The sequence below is a fragment of the Galeopterus variegatus genome, unplaced genomic scaffold, assembly GCF_000696425.1.
Source record: "Galeopterus variegatus unplaced genomic scaffold, G_variegatus-3.0.2 Scaffold4089, whole genome shotgun sequence".
Lineage (NCBI taxonomy): Eukaryota > Metazoa > Chordata > Mammalia > Dermoptera > Cynocephalidae > Galeopterus > Galeopterus variegatus.
This window is the reverse complement of record NW_007730200.1, coordinates 99,397-120,473: the sequence shown is the minus strand read 5'-3', so window position 1 is coordinate 120,473 and position 21,077 is coordinate 99,397. Positions and strand designations below refer to the sequence as shown.

At 49.8% G+C, this 21,077-nt stretch overlaps 1 protein-coding gene and 1 long non-coding RNA gene across 2 annotated transcripts in view; one reads left to right on the top strand and one right to left on the bottom strand.

Moving 5' to 3' along the window:
• Window positions 1–9,635: 9,635 nt before the first annotated feature.
• The window catches only part of LASP1 (LIM and SH3 protein 1), a 44,207-nt gene continuing 32,765 nt past the window's right edge, over window positions 9,636–21,077 (bottom strand). Inside the window, exons 5-7 of the mRNA XM_008586728.1 lie at window positions 13,299–13,452; window positions 12,829–12,929; window positions 9,636–10,281 (exon numbers count right to left, since the gene is read on the bottom strand). Of these exons, the coding sequence (XP_008584950.1) occupies window positions 10,108–10,281; window positions 12,829–12,929; window positions 13,299–13,452 (429 nt within the window). The 3' untranslated portion in view covers window positions 9,636–10,107. The remainder of the gene's footprint in view (window positions 10,282–12,828; window positions 12,930–13,298; window positions 13,453–21,077) is intronic.
• LOC103602315 lies at window positions 15,661–19,378 on the top strand. The gene is made up of 2 exons (XR_551520.1): window positions 15,661–15,748; window positions 18,931–19,378. It is a non-coding gene; the product is annotated as an uncharacterized LOC103602315 (long non-coding RNA).

Below are 21,077 nucleotides of genomic sequence, written 5' to 3'. Positions count from 1 at the left end.
ATAGAGGGGTGCAAAACTAACAGAAGAGACAGGCCACTCTAGGCTTAGCAAATATTTAGAGTTTGATAAAGCCAAAGCATATAATTTACAAAGACAGTTTTCTACTTCAACTATGCTTAAGTACCTTATTAGAGGAAAGTCCCATTATTTTTGAATAATTTAAAACCAGAATGATATTTTTAAGGGCTTTTGAAATCTGAATAATGCTAAATTTAAGCCTTTTAAAAGTAAGCACATTATCTGAAATTTAATAAATCATGCTATGCCAAGTTTCAAACTCAGACAGTTTGGGTTTGATTCCATACATCCAAAACAATGCGTCATAGGTGGTTCTAACTCTGTAACATTTATTTTCCATCATTTAACTTTCATAAAATCTATCCTTTTAGTTATTGTTTCTCCTGAAATAAAATATATCACTTTTCCACACAGACCCCTCATATTCATCGGAAAAGCAGGTTTTAGAGTAATGATTCTTAGAATTATATCACACTAAATTTTTTCTAAATAATTTACAATTATTCAGTTGTTTTTACTACATTGACAAGAGCCAAGTACAATCCCCATTTTATTGGACGTGATTGCTCTATGTCACAGATTTGTAAAAGTTATACAAAACTTTAGATTACAGAAGTAAGTTTTCCCATTGTTTCATTCCGTTCTAGGATGCCAATATACAAATAGTTTAAGGTAAATTTTTTTTTATTTATTTTTGGGGCAGCTGGCCAGTACAGGGATCTGAACCCTTGACCTTAGTGTTTTAACATCATGCTCTAACGAACTGAGCTAACGCACCACCCCTAAGGTGAAATTTTAAACATTATCAAAGTAACACAGTAAAACCCTGTTATAAACTGGAATATTATAGCATAGATATAGGTATGAAGTAAAAAAATTTCTTCCAAAATATAATTATTGGGCCAAGCCCATGGCACACTCGGGAGAGTGCGACGCTGGGAGCGCAGCAGCGCTCCTGCCGCGGGTTCGGATCCTATATAAGGATGGCCGGTGCGCTCACTGGCTGAGCGTGGTGCTGACAACACCAAGCCAACGGTTAAGATCCCCTTACCGGTCATCTTTTTAAAAAAAACTTCAGAGAAAGCTTGGTTAAGAGACTATATATACTGTGAAGATCTCCACAACCATAATTAACTGTGTAGTTTGGATCAATCCAGAATAATAGCACTTGCCCAATTTACTTAGGTAGGGACGTAGAGCTGCTATATTGGCTTGAAGTGGAAAATTGTGGCTCAAAACGTGAGGTTATGCCATAAAGTCAGAGAAATATTTTAGTGGGAAATATCACATGAAGGACTCCACTGAGAACCATTCCTGAATGTATTAGTGTTCAGAGCCATGCTTCCTGCATTCGTGTATCTGTCAGCCTGCCTATCTTTTTGTTACATACCACCTCATAGCACCGTGCTTGTTAATATTCCCCAAACAGTTTAGGCAAGTTATCACTGATATAACATATATTTGGAATAAATAAATATTGCTATTTTCTCCTCAAAATGTGGCTGTTAGTGCTGAAGAAAGTTTCGCAACTGAGCTTTCATTATACAACCACGTTGGAGAGAGTGAGCGGAAAAGGGGAATACCAGTAAACTATTAAGAATTTGTTTCATGGGAATTCTGCTCTCAGCGATGTTTTTTTTTTTTTTTAATATGACCGGTAAGGGGATCTTAACCCTTGGTGTTGTCAGACCACGCTCTCCCAAGTAAGCCACGGGCCGGCCCTTCAGTGATTGTATTTTCCAAAGATAATGCATCCCAGAATTCTAGAATTTTAAAATGAAGAGGGGTATTACCAATTTTCTCATCTAACCCTTTCATTTGACAGAATAAACTGAAGCCCTAAAGTTTAAAAGACTTATTGAAGGTCATGTAAACTTGTTGCCAAGACAAAGATTCCAGAACAGTATTTTTACTTGTCCAGAATTTTAAAATGAAAGTTTTCCATTTTAATTATGACATGTATTATACCGCTTCAATTTTATTTCTTTTTGAAACACGGAAATTGAACACAATGTTATTACTAAAAACTACTAATCAATCTTTCTCCTTGTTTATCTTTAAGCTGGAAGGGAAAATCCAATGTAAAACAATTATGATGAACTTGACAAAGAAATATATACCACAGATTTGGGGACCAATTCTACTCTGAATCGCAAAACACGATCTCTTCAACCCTAACTGGACAGAAAAATATGCCGAAAGTTTTTTTCCAGAAAGGAAACATTTGGCAATATAAAAAGCAACACTCATTTTGGGGTAAGAGATGTTTTCTAAATAAGTATAGCCATTTTCTGTCAATAATTTATAATTCAGTGAGACACAAAGAATGAGCACTATATAACCATTTCTCTCCTAACGTGAGAGGCTGGGGCACAAGTGGTATGAGGTGGGGAAGAAATGATAAATCTTAAAAAGTCAAAAGACAGTTTCCTTCTGGCTGGAGAGTGTGACAAGGGAAACAACACAACCCCAGATTGTGCAATCTGTAAAGACAGTGATAAAGTGACTACTTCATAAATGAAGACAAACAACTTGATCTCGCTCCTGAACTTACAAGGGAAGCCTGGCATGTGAGAGGGAAAGGAAAGAACATATTTTAGCATAATATGCAGTTGCAGTTAGACCAAGGAAAGACTATCAAAATGAATTTTTGAGCAGTTCTCCATGGTCACTTTAATGGGTCTACATTGTAACTTTCTATCTTCTCAACACCCTCTATCTATAATAGCTCAAATGCATGCAGCATGTGCCAACCATGTCCATGAATTCCTGATGTCCCAGCCGGGTGCCTCTGCCTCTGTCTCTTAGCTCAAAAGCCCCTTGCTTTCTAGGGATTAACCAGGTCTGGAAGGCTCTGGAAGGGGTCTGTTGGGCAGCAGGACTGCTGCTGTTGATAAGGGGCCTCTCGTTGAACTGGAGACCAGGAGCTGTGGGAAACCCAGAAACAAAAAGGTTCAGATGGGAGTAGCAACAGAGGTACCAGCTCGCAAGTATTAGTCATGGACTGGGGGAAAAGAATTAGTAGTCCCTCCCTCCTCTCCAGCACGTCCTATAGTTGGGGGAAAAATGGACATCTCCTCCAAAACCCCACCCGAAGTAAATTTAATTCATTATCTCACTCTCAAGTGAGAATGAGTGACCAATTCATTGATTAAGGCAATTATAAAATCATAGTTACAAACCACTCTGCTGCCACATAAAGATGTGTTACCTGTCATTTCCAGGAGAAAATGGACAACTTGGAGTTTGAGCATCTAACTTGAAATTAGGAAATAATAGTCCCTCCCTGCCATGCCCACCACTCCCAACACCTTTTACCTAAAAAACCCTTTGCATTGTGGGTTCTATTTTTAATTTTAAAAATCATATTTTAAATTAGGTCCCAAAGAAAGAAGCTGGCATTTCTTATTCTTTTCAGAGTGGTCTGAGAAATGCTACGTCAATGCATCTGAGAGAAATAAAGGGCAACAAGCTCTCTTTTTGTTTTGTTTTTGAATCAATACCCGAAATAATGACCAGAAGCAAAACTCCACCGGTGCGTCAGCAAGCAGGCTGCTCGGCCATTCAGCTTCATCCTTTCCTCTGAGCTGTTCTCCTGCAGGTTCCCGGCCACAGCTCCAGGCCACTAGAGCAGATAGATAATGTAGGACAGAATGACCAGGCCTATGATGGCAAAAAACATCAGGATGAAAATATCCAGCATTGTGGAGTCCTAGGCTGAAGAGGCCCCTGGATTCTGGGCAAATGTGAGCCGTGAGCACGGAGGTTGCAGTGGGTGGAGAGAAATGGCTCCTCTTCCCTCCACCCTAGTTCTTTCCCCCTCCCCCTCCTGGGGGCCTGAGACTAAGGGATGCTGCAGCTCAGGCAGCAGCTTAGTCCCCCCCATACACACACCACAGTCCACCAATCACAGAGCCCGGGGGTGGGTAACCAGGGAACTGCTAGATTTAGACCAGGCAGAACTGAAGAGGTTCAATTTCTCCCCAGGAACCCAGGCCCACCCCTTTGTTTCTAAATGGAGTCTGCATGCTATGGATGCAGGAGGAGATAGATCTCTGACCAGATCCCCTCGGAATGAATCCTCCTGACTGCCTTTTTTTTTGGTTTCTACAACAATGAAAATATTTATATTCTCCAGACAGTTAAAATAACATTTTTCTCTTTTGTGAAAGTTAAGTACCATTACATGCCATTTTCTTAAATAACAAAATCCTAAAAATATATATTAAATTGTATACAGTGTGTCACACTTCATCTTATATTTTAAAATATATGATGTTTCTATTTTAGTCTCAAAGTTGCATACTAAGAGCATATTTACAAGTAAAGCCTTGTCATCCAAAGTCAAAATCCCTGCTGAAAGGTGAGTTTGGATGTGGGAAGGTCTTGGCATCACCTGAACCCCATGGATGGCAGCTCCCTGTGCAGGCAGGAAAGACACCTCCAGTCTGTGCTTCTAAGACACTTCTTTTTTTTTTTCCTTTTTGTCTTTTTTCGTGACCGGTAACGGGATCGCAACCCTCGGTGTTGCGCCCGCACCGCGCTCAACCAGTGAGCGGACTGGTCTCTATATGGGAGCCGAACCCTCGGTGGGATTGCCACCGCACTCCCAAGCTCTGCACTCTACCGAGTGCGCCACCGGGCCAGCCCTAAGACACTTCTTTTCTAAAGCAGGAGATTTACCTCTGACCTCCCTCCACGCCCCACTTCTGCTGGGTTGAGAGACAAAAGCCTGTGATATGGGCCCACCAGGGGTCTGCAGGCAGAGGGTGAAGCCCTGTCACCCCTGAGCCGTCCAGCCTGAGGGGAGGCAGCTGTGGCTGGAAGGTTTGAAAAACACCCTACACCAGGACCTCCTGATTGCTTTTTGGCTTCCTTTTTCGTCTCACACATCTCTCGCAAATTATCTCAGAAAAATAATGGCTGGGGGTTGGGTGGGCCATTGGCAAGTTCTAAAGGTCACATTATGGGGGAACAAAGGTCTCACGTGGGTTTCAGTTGGCATCCCTGGGGATGGAGCTAACAGTTATGTGATATCTACACTGTCATGTAGTCTAATTGCAACCCCCTACGAGCCTTTTATAAATAGTGGACACCAAGATTCAAAACTAGACTTGCAGACTCCAAAGTCCATATTCTTTCTCCCACCCAAGACTGGCTCACCCTGTTAGTCTGGAGGGCTCCTGAACTCTGCCTGCACTGCTTAGTTTGTGGTGTGCGCTGCTGACATCGCTCCATTTACAGGATGGGCGCCCGAGGTTTCTCCTCCATCCTTTCCTTCCCCTCTTCGCAGTCATTGCCCACATTTTTGTTTTCTTTTGTATCCTCTTCAGAGCGCTCAGCAAGGTGTTACACATGGAGAGGACACTGCATATTCTCAGTTAGGCTCGTCCCTGTGCAGTAAATGTCTAGAAATGCACATTCAAGTGGTTTCTCCTGAGGGGAAAGGAGGATGGATGTTTTATTATTTTTTTTGAAGATTCAGTTATGTCTTGTGTTGTTTTTCAGCTTTCTATAAATCTCAATTATTTCATATTAAATTAAAACATCTCCCTGAGACCTCTCTGAGGCCTAGTATCCTTGGCCCCACCCCACATAGTTCTTTTGAAGGGCCTTGGGGTGAGGACATTAGTAACCCCCACTCCTAATGATAGACCTCAGGGACTTAGGCCACTTCTAGGAGGGGGCCCCTCCGCAGGAGGCAGAGCATGGAGCTTTCTGAGAAAGCTGCCCCTCACTGCCCCTCACATAGCTTTAAATGTAAATGAAGCCTCCTGGGGAGAGGCATTGCACTCTGCAGACAGGGGCAGGACCAACCGGGGGCAAGATCTGCTGACTAGTTCCCTTCTATTGGGAAAATATGCCGCTGCCATCTCCTTTGGAGGGGGAGCGGGTGTCAGTGCTGTCTTAATTATACCTCCCCGGGCTGCCTCAGATCCTCCTACACTGCTGCAGCTCTGCTGACTGGGCCACAGCGTTCTCCTGATTACCAGCACTCAACTCGGGAAAAGCCCTTTTCCTCTCCACCTGCTGTTATCCTAGGTCAGGGAATGATTCAATTCTGAGCCTCACGTGGGAAATGCCCCTCTCCACGAAGCAGCTGAACATGAGGCCTACTGGTGGCATTGAGCGGGGCTGAAAGGGACCAGATTCCCTTCTTCACCACTGTCCTCTTCCCATCCCCACTGACAAGAGGGAAGGCTGCCTGGCCTTCTGGCCAGAGGTCACAGACCCTGGGTACCTGGAGCCAAGTATGGAGTGCAGGAAATACTCATATGAGAGCTGCAAAGGTCATAGCACTTGACAAGGCAACGTGGCCTGAGACTGTGAGCATCACACTGGGGGTCCAAAGGCCCCCAGCTCTGCCACCAGCTGTGCTACTTCCACCAAACCACTTTGCCTTTCTGGATTTCCGGGAGCCCCACCTGCAAGTTGGACATCCAAGTAGTGACTTCTCTCATTGGCTGTTAGATGAAAAAAATAGCAGTGTGTTTAAGGGCACATTCATAAGGCATTGCGAATAGTGCTTTGGGTTGCCAGGTCACCTTCCAGTTGGTTTTCTCTGGGTCTTGTCCCGCTGCAGAATGTCCTGTCATTTCATTCCTCAAACATGTGCTGAGCTCCTACAATGTGCCTGGCAGTGACAGAGTGCTAGAACTGCTCCCAAGCTGAGCATATTCATCAGTTCAGCAGATATTTGTTGGGCAGCTCCATGCCTGCCCCTGGGCAGGTACTGGAGATCTAAAGCTGGATTGGACTCATCACCTGCCCTGAGTGCACTGGCTAGTCAGCTAGTCAGAAGGCAGATGCCTAACTAAGGAATTGAGACAGGAAGAGGAAACTAGGAGCTCAGGGAAGCTTCTGGGAGTGTCACTGAGCTGTGCAGAGAGGGATGAATGGGTGGCAGTTAGAAGTAGGCTGATGAGAAGGGCGTTCCTCCAACAGGGAGGAAGTAGGTGCCAAGGGCCAAGTCAGACAGCAGCAAACTGCCCCTCGGCTTCCAGGCTGGTCATTCCCTCCCTGAAGGGCAGCAATGCTCCCAGGAGGGCCACGAGCAGACAGGACACACACACACATAGGACACACACACACACACACACAGAGGACATACACACACACCCCAGCACCTCAGAGACACACACACACACACACACACACATACAGCACCTCAGAGCCAGAGAGGAAACCAAGTCCACAGGTAAAAATCATACTTTTATTTGAGTCACCAGGAGAAAGATTCACTTGTGGTTCAAGTCAAATGTTCAGAATCATAACAGGTCAGAAAGATTTGATCCCGAGCACAAACCCACAAGGGAGGGGACCAAAACAGACCGAAAAAAGACAACAACCCCATATAAAAAAATGGACGGCTTCACACACACGGATGAAATGTTTGGACAGAGGCAAACTTCACATAGTGATTTCCGTTTCTTTTTAAATACAGGTTTGTGGGGTGGTATTTTTTGTTTCCAGCTATCACAAAAAAGGCCCCAAAGTGCAGATGTGAGGGGGGAAAAGGCAGAAATTAAGCAGAAAAGTAGTTTTCCCTGGAAGGACATGAGGGGGAGAAAACAGGAAGCGGCGTCAGGAGAGTTCGCTTTTCTCACCGCGGGGCCTCCTGCATTTTATTATTGGTCCACAAAAGTTATATTCACATTCTAGTTTCGATGCATCTTCTTTCCTGGAATTAGACTGGCTAAGAGACCTCTGTCAATTGTAAGAAAAGACCAGGGGCTCAGTCCAGCCCGCAGGGTTCTGTGCTCTTGTAGGGACAGATGGTTCTGGTAAGGAACAAGGACTCCTAGTAGACCCTGGGTCCCTCAGCACCAGTGTGACAGTCCCTCCCCTCTCTGGGGGTGTCTAAGAAAATGTCCCCTATTTATAGAATGAGAAGAGCAGAGGCAAGGGCGGGCAGCGAGGTGCCAGTGGCTGGCTTGCTTTGTTCTGGAGGAAAATGAAGCCGAGTGACCACAGGCAGCTTCTGAGGACAGTCCTACCTCTTCCCACTCACTCACCACCCTCGCAACCACAGGCCCTCCAACAGGATGTGTCACTGACCTTTGCTCCCGGAGTCCACATTGTGCTTTGAGATCACGAGGAAATGCAATGGGCCAGCCCCTCCCTCTAGTCCCCAAATGCCCCATAGAAGACACTCTGCCTGCCCTCACCTCGACTGGGGCCAAAAAGGAAGAGGGATTGGTCAGGCAGACTTCCTCACCCAGTCATTTCCTCAGCCTCTGATTTTGGGTAAATATTCCCAAATCAACTAACAAGCAGTTGACAAAAACATCCCTGATGACTTGATTCTTGAATAGGCCACCACCTTCAGGCCCTGTCCCTCATCTGCAGGGTACACGCGCACAAAGGGACAAGATGTCAATTGTGAGGCCTGGTTGGACTCAGGATGAAGAAAGGAGGGGAAGACCCAGAGGGGTGACAAGAAAACCCAGAGATGAGTAACATCAGGCCAGGGTGGTCACAGTTGTCAACAAGCAGAGAGAAGGAACTTGGGTATAGCACCAACTTTCTCTTCCCCATCCCGGAGTCTGTGCTTCCAGTTTTGTAGCCCTGGGACCCTCCGTCTCCCTTGCTTCAAGGGGGCTCTACGTAAGTGATGGGGAGGCCTGGCGGGAGAGCCCAGAGTGAGGCACCCACAGCGTGGCTGACACAGGGACGGGAGCAGGGAATATGCCTGGAGCCACGAAGTTGTCCCCTCACCCTCCCACCAAGCAGGCTACAGGCCCAAGAGCTGCGCCCACCACCTCCACAACCATTCCCTTACTTGTGCCCAGCACACTGCAAAGGAGGGTAGGTGGGCTTCCTCCATTTAAATAGGAGTTTCACTCCAAAGAAAACATAGGAACATCTCTCCCCGAGGGGCTCCCCTCTCACTGTGGGTTTTGAAGAAAATATTGGGGAAGACGGCTCCGCGCGCCTCACACTCACCCAACTGCACGTAAGCCCAGAGGCACCTGCAGACACGCGCCCGCCCTTTTCCACCCTCGCACACTCCCTGTCATGAGCACCTGCAGACAACATGCCCCCACCCCTGCATGCCAGGTCTTGGAGATACAGAGGTTCCTGCTGGCTTTGCATTGCTCCAAGTCCGTCTGGCATGGGCCAGGGAGGGGAGGCCATGGGAAGCCCTTGGACATCTTCCCATAAGGGGCAGGGAGAAGCAGCCCACTTAACCCAGATCCCAGGGGCTGGGGGCCGGAGCAGGCCCAGAGGCCCCAGGCGTCCTTGCCCTGCCCTTCAGGACACAGCTTCCAGCCAAGGAGGCAAGCAAAGGTCCCTGGAGATTGGGGGTGGGAGTGGGGGAAAGGGCTGTAGGAGAGAACACCCTGTTCCCCTCCTTCCTGCAGCTGTTCCTAAAATTAAAAAGGCAAGAACTTGACCCAAGCTGTGCTTCCTGGGAGCTCTTCACCCACTGCAGGTCTGTGAGGGCAGGAGGGCAAGATCACAGTGTGAGAAGGAACACTGGGGAGGGTTGATCCGCCCCAGCGCGGGAGCTCTGCACTCCTTGTGTTGCCCTAGAGGAGGAAGAGGGATGGAGGGAGACTCCTGCTTAGGCCAGCAGCCCTCTTTGCTGAAGCGAGGCAAAGCCCATCGCACTGGTCCCTACACAACAGCAGAGTCCCCTGTCCCCATCCCAGGGGGTGGGTGGGATCCCACTCCAGGGAATGCATGGAGCCCCTGTCTGGGGGGGTCTGGGGCTTAACCCAGCCCTGGAATGTCTGGATATAGGAGGAGCTGGGCAGGAGGGGACAGAGAGAGACAGGCGAGGCCCAGGAGCCAACGAGTGTCCCATGCCAGCCTGGCCCACAGGCCTCGCCCTCCCCGATGGGGCCCTGTTCCATCCAGAGAGAAAACCAACAAGTCAGTCAAGGGAAAAACCTGCCAGAGGAAGGAGCCCGTGAAAGTGGCAGAACAAGGCTTCGGTTGGCAAAAGAAGCTGGAGGAAGGGCGGGAACACACAAGCTGTCGCAGATTTTAAAAAACAGAGACACTGAAGGGTGGCAGGCCACGCGCGGGGCGGATGCGATGCTGTGGGATGCACTGGAGACAGACGAGGCGGCCACGTGGGGCTCAGATGGCCTCCACGTAGTTGGCCGGCAGCATCCCTGTGTCGCCGGTGCGCTCCACGGTCCCGTACATCCAGCCGTCGTCGATCTGCTGCACGTTGACGATGGTGTCCCCATCCTGGAAGGAGACCTCGTCCTCGTCGGCAGCGCTGTAGTCGTACACAGCCCGGTACCGCTTCTGTCGGGGGAGCACAGTCAGCCTGGGCCCGGGACGCAGGCTCGCCCGCTGCCCTCCTGGGTCTGGCATTTCTTTCTAACTTTCTAGGGAACTGGGGCAGAGCTCAGGGAACAGTGAACTGAGAGATGGGGGATTAGGCTCTGCCGTGAATTTTCTCACCTCTGTGTCTCGTTTTCTGAGAGCAATCACCCTCGCACAACGTATCTGGCAGCTACTAAGGGCCAGACATAGGACAGGGACTGAGGTCACATCAGCTCTGCCACCTCCCCCAACAGGAATGCAGTAAGGTCCAACAGTCACAGTGCCAGGGTAGTGTCTAAATATATGACGTGCCCTGTCTGTGATTATTTGTATTATAAGCATCAGTGTTTTCTTTTTGAAGCTGTGATGAGTCTGGTTTCACACAGGACAAAGACCTTTCCTTGGGAAAAAAATCTTCAGGGAACATAAGAGGTTTCTATCAGGTTCCACCTTCCAAACCTCAGCCAAAAATCTTCTGTGCAAGCCCCAGCTCCAGTAATATCCAGTACATGCACGTGAAAGGCACCAGCAGGCTTGGAGGTAGACAACGTTCTAACTTCCCTCACCCTCACTGCCCTTGACATCAACTTGTCTCTGGGCTCCACAGGACACAGTCTGAATGAAACCCAGAGCCCTGTGGGACTAAAGGTCACACCCCTCACAAAGTGACTTGAGTCTCTCTTATCGCCAACTCTGCCTTTATCTTGAGCCATCTATTCCTGCATCCTGCAACAGCCTCCTAAATTGTCTCTCTGCTTCCACCCTCAAACTTTGCCTCTTCTCAACACAGCAGCCAGAGTGATCCTTTAAAAACGTAAGTTAAACCTTGTCACTCTGCCAGTGCTATGGATTGAATGTCCCCCCAAAACCATTGAAGCTTGACCCCCATTGCACGTGTTAAGAGGGTGGGAAATCCTATTATGGTAATTGAAAGGTGATTAGATTGTGAGGACCAGGCCCTAGTGAATAGATTAATCCATTAATGGTTTAACAGTGGTCATGGGAGTGGTTCTGATGGCTTTAAAAGGAGAGCGCATGAGAAGCTCTCTCTCTGCCTCTCTCTCTGCCATCCTCGCCGTGTGACTTCCTGTGTTGCTGTGAAGAGTCACCACCTAAGAACAAGATCGTCACCAGATGTATTCCTTGGACTTTGGATTTCCCAGCCTCTGAAACTGTAAGCAATAAATATTGTTTCTTTACAAATAACACAGTTTCAGGTATTTCTGTTACAGGCAACAGAAACAGACTAAAACAGCCAGACACAAAGGCCTTCCCGTGGCTTCCGAGTCCCCACATGATCGGACCTCTTCTCCTCTCTAGTCACCTTGGCCTTCCTAGAACTTTCATAGAATGTTCCTGCCACAGGGCCGTTGCGCTGCTGTTCTTCCTGCTCCACTCACCACCTCACGGTGCAGAGGACTTTGCTCAAATGTCACACCTTGACGCTGCTGCTCTCTATCCCTCACCTGCTTTTTCTTCACAGCATGTGCCACTGTCAGACCTTACATTATGTATGTACTTATTTACTGCTTTCTTGTCTGTCTCCCTGACTGGAATGGAAGCTCCAGGAGAGGAGGAAGGTGGTTTTTCATCCAGAGCCAAATCCCTCATGTCTAGGCCAGCTTAGTGAGTACTAATAGGAAAACTGGCTGGCCTATCTGGAACCCCGTCCTCCAGCCTGACCTCCTGGGCCTGTCTGGTGCGCCAGACAACACTGACACTGCCTCGTGTGTGTGTCCAGACCAGGAGGCTCTGCAGGCCACTTATCCCAGGCTATTTTATTTCTCTAAGTATCTGTCTCTCCTGCTGCTCTGTGAGCGGCTCTGAATTCCCAGGCACCCAGCACAGAGGAGCTGAACCCGTCCAGAGCGCAGTAAGGACGGCTCGGCCGCGTCGGTCAGCGGGATGAGCAGCAGGCGGTACAGGCCGGGAACTTCAGCTCGAAGGACTCGGTCAGCCTGATCCCACCGCCTTCCTGCTCGTGCTCGTTCACTTATTCAGCGAAGTTCTATGCCTGGCTCGGAGTAGGTGAGCCGAAGTGCGGGGGGGTCTGCCCCCTCCCCACAGAGCTTCAGTCTGGTGGGGGCACGGAGAAGACAGCAGGCACAGGGAAAAGGGGCTCTGAAGGAAACCGTGGGCTTGAGTGACAGAAAATGTCAAGGGAGACCCACTTTACGTGGGGTGGCTTGGGAGGGCCCTTCAGAGGCAGGGCAGGCTGAGACCTGAAGGACAAGGGGAGGTCGTGCTTATGAAGAGTGGGAGCAGGGCCCAGGTCTGGAAGGCACCAAGCAGAAGGGGCTTTGTGAGCTCCCAGGGAGCCAGCGCCGGAACGCAGGGCCCCAATCCCAGCCAGGCTCTGCTTACCACGCCACGCTTCCTCCCAGCGCCTGAGGCTGAGACTCCGCTTACCCTCACAGACAATAGGGGCTGGGGTCAAAGGTCAGGAGAGTCCCTGCAGCTGTGTCCAGGAGGCCTTCCCTGTGGCCCACCCACCTCTGACCTCCAACCTCCAGGGTCCCTACTCACCCCGCCCCCGCCTGGAGCACTCCGCTGTATGGAGACTGGGGCTGCAGGCTCCTTGTAGCCATAGGACTGGGCAGCTGGCTGCTGCTGGGGCTGCTGGTAAACTGGAAGATGGAAGGCAACGGGGCTCAGCACTGCCTTGCCGAACCCAGACCCTCCCAGAGCCCCCTCCATGCAGCCCAGGCTATGAATTCCCACCCCACCCCCCAACCCTGCACGACCCCCACTTCTCAAAGGCTTGTGTCTACGTGTGCACATTTGCTTGTGTTGTATATCCTACAGCAGGGGCCGTGTGTCCCGTCACACGGGGGGCCTGCTCTTCTGATCCCCTCTGCCCAGCACAGGTCACCCCTAGCGCTTATGCCCTTGGGGGGAATGGGACCCAGAGGTTTGAGGAGTAGTGACGGGTGTGGGTGTGGGTTTGTGGGGGGTCCTGGCCTCAGGTCCTCTGTCCCCACAGGCCCTGCACTCACCAGGGGTGCTGGTCGGGATGTGGTGTGGCTGCTGCTGCTGCTCAGGGGGCCGCCGGTAGCTGCTGTTGTCCTGGGAATCTCGGCGCTCCGGCTCCATGCCCTCGCCCCCGCTGGGGCCCATGCGGCTCTTCTCAAACTCCTCATGGTACTTGATCTGCAGAGGCAGAGGGCACCGGGTGAAGGATCCCACAGCAACCCAACCAGTCCCTTCCTCTTGGCACTCAAGATCCAGGATGGGAGAGACTCCCTGACGACTCCAGACAGACAGCGCCAGGTCTCATCCCAGGAGCACCAGCTGTGTGCCCTTGGACAAGCTATTTAACCTTGCCAAGCCTCAGTTTCCACCTCTGTAAAGTGGTACATCAGTCTCTACCTCTGGTGTTGGACGATGCAATGAGATGACAGATGTAAAAGGAACATGCAAACTAAAGCATTGGACAAACACGAGTTGTCACTTTGATGTGCCTGTGTCAGGGGCTGAGGGCTGCCCTGCTACCCCTGGTCAGCAGTGACAACAGCAGCAACTCCTGCTTCTGAGCTCTCACTATGTGCCAGGCACTGCGCTAGGTGTTTTACATCACAGGTCCACTTTACCTTGCCAGCACCTACAAGGGGGAACACTGCGGCCCCCACGTAACAGACAAGTAGGGAACTAAGGCACTGACAAGCAATGTGAGTTGCCCAAGATCATACAGATTCCAGAGCCTGCGCTTTCCAGCATTAGGCGATTCTGCCTCTCACAGAGTCCAGAGTCCTGGGGTGCACAGCAGACAGGAGATGCAGGAACAGGAGAAGCTGGACCCTCCCTGAGGCTGGGATGCCATCTTGGAGATAAGGTCCTCCTCTTGCCAAGTTCCAAAAAAGGGCAAAGAGAGGCCCAGAGAAGCCAGCTGCTCCAGACCACCCACAGGGCAGGCACCCGAGGCTCCGACAATCCAGTCTCTTGCCCCCACAGTGCACTATTGACCTCACCTCCATCACCAACACCCAAGAGTCTTAAATTGGGCTTCATGTTCTTTGAGGACTGAGACTCAGGTCAGCTTGACGCCAGCGGCATCAGCCAGCAAGGCCAGGACGAGGGGAGGAACCACCCACAGCTCCCTGTGCCCACTGGCCTCCCTGCCTCTAGCTGCTCAGTGCGGTGTGATGCCGCAGCTTCAGACCTCGCCCTGCAGTCCAGCTCCTCTAACCCTCCCCAAGCACCAAGCCCAGTGCCCAGCCCAATATGGGACAGGGGAAGAGACACAATCCCTGTTCCCAGGCACCCGCATCTCAGGTGGGCATGGAGACTCATGTTGGGTGCATCTGTAGCAAGAACTACACACAAGAAATGCAGGTGATGAGAATCTGGGCCACCCACTGAGCAGGGCCCAGACGGCCCGTGGCACATGCACGTGGGATGATGCTCCCCGTGGACACCATGTACCGTCCACTCCTTCCTGTGATGGCAGAGTGACCAGGAATGAAGGAGGGAAACCTGCTTCTGTGAATGCAGTGTATTCCTGTGACCACAGGCACATGGAGACTCATGTTGGGTGCATCTGTAGCAAGAACTACACACAAGAAATGCAGGTGATGATAATCTGGGCCACCCACTGAGCAGGGCCCAGACGGCCCGTGGCACATGCACGTGGGATGACGCTCCCCGTGGACACCATGTACCGTCCACTCCTTCCTGTGATGGCAGAGTGACCAGGAATGAAGGAGGGAAACCTGCTTCTGTGAAGGCAGTGTATTCCTGTGACCACAGGCGGCGCTGCTTTGTTCTCTGCAGGTCCTTCCTTCCACGTTTATGGGATCCACTCTGTGTCTGGACCTGGCCCATCTGCTAGGGCCAATAGGATAAATAAGAAGGAAAAGTGGGTCCCACCTTCAAGGAGGTTGGTCTACCAGGAAGGAGACTCTCCAACAGGGAACTGTTCTGCAGAGTGGGAAGAAGTGAGCAGTCTTAACAGGGGACTGAGTTCCTTCCTCCTGGGGAGTCAGGGGAAGGCCTCCTGGAAGAGATGACCTTGGAGCTAAGCTTTGAAGGACAAGGAGGATTTGAAGGTACAAAGGGAAGGAGAGCACAGGTCAGGCATTCTGGGTATTCACGTGCATGGATGTTTGGGGGATGGGTGGCCAGTGCTTAGGAGGGAGAAGGAGAAAAGGAGAGAGAGGTTGGCTCAATGGCACTCAGACGCAGACCTGGCCAGAGAGACCAGTCCTCTGCACAGTGATTGGCTCAGGGATGGGCACGCGACTCAGGCTGGGCTGATCAGAAACCTGCAGGGGTCTTTCTGCAGGTGCTAAGAGGAAGCGGGTGGGGGAACGTAGGTCTGCAGCTGCTTGCAGCCATCTCGCCCTCCCCGTGGAGAGAGCCCTTTGGAAGAACAAAGCTGAGCAAGAGCAACAAGGAGCCTGGATGGCCCAACTGTGACTGAAACAAGACCCCTGAACTCCCCAGTCACGTAAGTCATAGAACCTCGCATGCATATATTGTTGCCCCAAATGCCAAAAGACCTCCAGCTGAGACGATTTTGTGGGGAGAGAGCCAGACTGAGAACCCCCAATCCACAGGGCCAATGCCCTGCTCTCAGATCCCTAAAACAAGCCCAGAAGGTAAATCTCCCAGCCCACTCCCTAAGTGTCCCCCATCCACGGGCAGATGGTGGTGGGGGATGACAAGGGAAAGAGACACTATGTGGTGGCCCTAGCCCTCCATGCATATTAGCTCACTTAATCCTCCCCACGAGCTTTTCAGACAGCCACTATCCTATCCTTGATACCCAGAGAGGCTAAGGAACCTGCCCAAGGTCATCCAGACAAATGGTGGTGGGGTGGGGAAGGGATTTAGGATGCCTGGAGGCAGCCCGTCCTCACTACTCAAGGGTGGCCCGGCCTTCTTTCATCCTTCAAGGTCCCCCACAGCACCTCATCCTTGGGACCCTGGCCCTGGCTCCCAGGCTGAATCCAGGGCCCTGCACCCACTCCCACAGTACACAGGACCAGGCTGTGCAGTCAGTGACTGGTGTCCCCCACTGAATGGAAGATCCTAGAAGGTGGTGATGGGGCCAATTATTCTGATCCTGGGGCCTCCCGCAGCACTTTACGCCCCAGGCCTCAGGGCGGCTGAACTGAACAGCCCAGGACCCTGGAGACCCTCCAGAGCCGCGTTTCTTAAAATCTGATCTCCAGACTACCTGCTTCTGACTCACCTGGACTGCTTATTAGAATGCAGATTCCAGGGCCTTCCAGAAAATCTACAAAGTCAGGGCTGGTGTTCCAGAATATGCAATTTTAAGAAGCTCCCCAGGTGAGTGTGAAGCAGGCTCAAGTTTGAGAACCAGGGGTCTATAGCAGAAGCTGGCAAACTACGGTCATGAGCCAAATCCAGCCCACGGCCTGTCTGCTCACAGCCCATGAACTAAGGATGGTTCCTACATATTTTAATGCTGGGGGGGCGGGTAGGGAGGACCGAAAGAGGAATGATATTTTGTGACACATGAAATTTCTCCGAAATTCAAATTTCAGTCCCAGAAATAGTTTTATTGGGACACAGCCACACCCTATGCTCCCCGCAGCCCTCGTGGTACAACTGCAGAGCTGAGGAGCTGCCAGAGACCACACGGCCCACAAAGCCTAAACTATTTACTACCTGGCCCTTCACAGAGAAAGTCTGCTGACCCCTGCTTGCCAACATACAAGGATACCTCAAAAAGTTCACGGAAAGATTTGTATGACCTTTTAATTCTCTTTTTCCACAAACTTTTCGAGGGCTCTCGTACTTTGCAGACTCCTGTTGGTTAAATATTGTTTTAGCACAATCCTCCCAAATCACATCTATTTTATAAATTACACAGAAGTATCATTTATAAATATGGAATGTATGTTGTAAAATTTACACACAAAAAAAACGAATAAAAAAGATATGAGATGAAGAAGACCAAACCCAGGAGTTCTAGGGTTTTCTTCCTGTCTCCCCACTGGGACTTGTTGCCCATCCCCCACCTTGCTGGTGGTGCTAAGGCCCAGGGTCGGCAGGCTCTGTGGTGCTGGGCTGGCCTGGGGGTGGTGGAGGAAGTGGGACAGAGAATGACAGGTTGAACAGCTCTCCTGCACCCCCCCAGGGGAAACTCGGAAAACAGGACAGGAGGACAAGGAGAGAAACTGGTCCTATCCCAGGCAGGCCCAGGCCCTGAATTCTCTCCAGGCCTTGGGCACCTGACGGGAAGCTGGTTCTCACTTCCTGTTCTCCAGGATCCTGGCTACATAACAGCGCAGGAGACAGTCTAGGAGGAGTCCAGGCTGGAGGCAGAGAGCATCTCATTTAGGGGTTTGGGTCAGGACAGGCCCCTCTTTTTCCCTGCCCCTTCCCTCCATGCCCAGGCAGGGACCTACACCCAAATGGCAAAACAGGCTGAGCATATTCCTGAGGGGGCCGCAGCAGCACCGGCCAGACTGGAAATCCATCAGACCCCCCAACTCCCACTCAGAAGGGTACCCAGGGGTGAAGTTCTCACAGATAAAAGGTGGATCTCCTCAGCCCCACTCCCTTAGTGTCCCCTGTCCACTGGTGGGTTAGGTGGGGACAAGACAAGGGAAGGAGGCACCCTCCTGAGGTCTCCAGGCTCACAACACAAGGCACCTGCCTTCTGACTTTTGTCCTGGGGGTGGGAAAGGTCAGCTCCCCTTGTTTACTTTTCTATTCATGAAAGGAAGCCTGACCCTGAGAACCAGTGACCAGTAAGGGAAGTGCAGATGTGGAGGGGACAGAGGTCTGTACTGGGCTCTGAGGGTGCCAGCAGGTGGCCTGGAAAGACAGGTGTCCCTGAAGTTGGGGGCCCAGCTACCGTGGGTGACGGCCTTTCCATGGGTGTGACTCTATCTACATTCATGATGGGGGACAGGGAGCCCTGGGGTAGAGGGTGTGCCTAGGCCCTTTATCAAAGGCAGGGGGTGGCCGAGGAGCCAAAGCCTGGTTCTGTCCCCCATCAGTGTCCCTCATCACAGGTGGCACTGCCCCCTCACCCCCATGCCTCATCCCTGGGGAATCAAGAGCCCTTCTCTTACTTGTGTGACCTTGCTAGAGTCTTTTTCCCCTTTGGGCCTCAGTCACCTCATCTGTGAATAGGCCGTGGTACCATTTGCTCCCAGGTGGTCCTAAGGACCCCAACCATCTCTAGGAACCTAAGCAAACTCGAAGCTGAAATCAAGTGTGGACATGTGTAAATTTCCACAAGTGGCTGGTGGAATTGATCTTGCTCCTTCAAACACTACACATGGGCAAATATATATAAAATTAGGGCCAGCTGACCCAGGCAGCGGGAGCAGTGGCACCCATACACAAGACACCCTCCCGCCGCCGATGCACGCCCACCTGCTACTATGAATATTCATAACCTTCACATCTGCACAGCTCTGAGTTCACACTGAGTTCACTAAAAGCTCTTCGACTGTTACCTCCCCTGACCCCGACAATAATCACCTTAAAAAATAGTTGGACGTGGACACTTTTGTTTTGTGTTTTGGTTTTTTTGGTGGCCGGCCAGTATGGGAATCCAAACCCTTGACCTTGGTGCTATCAGCAGCATGCTCTACCAGCTGAGCAACTGGCCAGCCCAACATGGACACTTTAATTTTCATTTTGCAGAAGAGGAAAATGAGGCTCAGAAGTTAAACGACTTCTGAACCGCAGACATGAGGGGGTGTCAGCACATGCAAAAGGCAAAGAAACATCTTCCAGACTCCGAGGACCTGGCTGATCCCTGTTCCAAGCTCAGCAAAGTTCTGATCTTCTAAGAGCCCTGAATGAGGATCACCATAAGCCCAGACACGTGAGCAGAGCCCCAGCTTGGGGCTGTCCTGGGCCTCCATGGCAGGAGGCCACAGTCTACCTGTGCCCATGAGGTCCAGGAGCATATGGATGCAGGGGCCCGGGCCTAAGGACCTAAGGACCCTCCCCTTTCAGCCAGGCCTCTACTGGCCGGGTCTCTGGGATGAATAGCCAGATCCAGTCCAAAGCTCTTCTGGCTGATGTTCCCTTTTCTCAAACCCCTGACTTTCCTGACTGTGGTGGAAAATAAAAGTCTGACTCTCTACCTGTTGCTCCCCACATGACTCTACCTCGTGGTGAAAGAGGAAACATCAGGCTTTGAATGGAATCATCAACTCACTAGCCAGGGCTTTTTTTTTTGAATAACAATGTCTCCCATTTGTCGAGGTCCTATTTTGTGCCCTTACACGCATTACTCGTTTCCCCTTCTCAGCCAGCGGGAGAACAACATGACATTATCATCCCCGTTGTACAGATGGGTTAAACCAAGACTCAAGGGATGGGTAAGTGGTGGGTTAAGTCAGAATCCAGTTCTAACATCAGAGCCAGAGTTCAACCACCAGGCAATACTGCTCCTTATTAGAGATTCACAATACTTTATTTTAAAAACAAATATAAATCTGTGCTCAACGTTACTAATAACCGGAGAAATGCAAATTAAAACCACAATAAGATACCACGACGCATGATCAAAATGGCTAACATGCATAAGTCTGAGGATGTGGAGTAATGGATACTCTCATCACTGGTGATAGGAGGGTCAATCAGTACAGCCACTTGGAAAGTCATTCAGCATTATCTGGTATAGTTGAAGGAACATACACTCTAAGAGCCAGCAATTCCACTCCACATAAGCACCAGAAGATATATATGAGATGTCCATAGCACCTGGAAACAATCCAAATGTCCGTCAACAACAGAATCAATAAAACGTGGTATAATCTTACAATGGAATACTATACAGCAATGAAAAATAACACGCTACCGCTATATGCAAACATATAGATGAATCTTTAAACCCTATGTTATTTCTAACAAAGGAAGCGAGACACAAAGAATTACATACAACATGTTCAAAATTAGGAAAAACAAAACTATAATGTATAGGAATGCACAGTTATATATTAAACCTATAAAGAAAAAGAAAAGTATCTGCACTCAAAATCATACTAGAGGACTGTCCAACCAGCCTGCCTGCAGACCGTTGAACTCTGGAGATGAAACTTTATTTAACTATTTACTATTGATTGCGCCCAGTCTAGAGACTGAAACTAACTTATAGAATATAAAATGCTAGTTATTTTTGGCTGACAGAGATGCAAAGGATTTCTGCCTATAGCAAAGATATCTTCAAAGTTTATGGTTTTATTGTCCTGTAGGACATTAACCAGTACGTAGCCAATGGTAGGATATTAACCCAGTTGTGCACCTAACTGCATCCAGTACTTCCTTTCACTTACTAGCATTTACCTCTCATATTCTCCAGCTTTAATCTCTAGCTGGTTCCCTCATAAGTAAGTTAAGTAAATATATGATAGGTGCTCGCTATATGATAGTTTGCAGTTTTACACTCTGCAAACTATCTGACAGGGCTAAAGTAATGTCATGTTCCACTTCTTGACAGGAATGGTGAGCAAACAAGTGTTTACTGTAGGTGTTACTGTGTGTTCTATTTCACAAAAAAGAAAAAGTCCTAGACATAAAATTGTACACAGAAAATCAATATGTAAGTAAATAAAAGCAGGGCCCCCCGTCAAGGGGCTCCAGCAATTAAACTCTGCCATCCATTAAAGCCATTAGAGCTCATGACCAAAGGCCAGGATTCTGAATGTATGAGGGGGTCTTCAGAAAGTTCATGAAAAGATTCATATAGTCTTTTAATTCCATTTTTCCATGAACTTTTTTTTTTTTTCCTTTTTGTCTTTTTTACTGGCCGGCAACGGGATCGCAACCCTCGGTGTCGC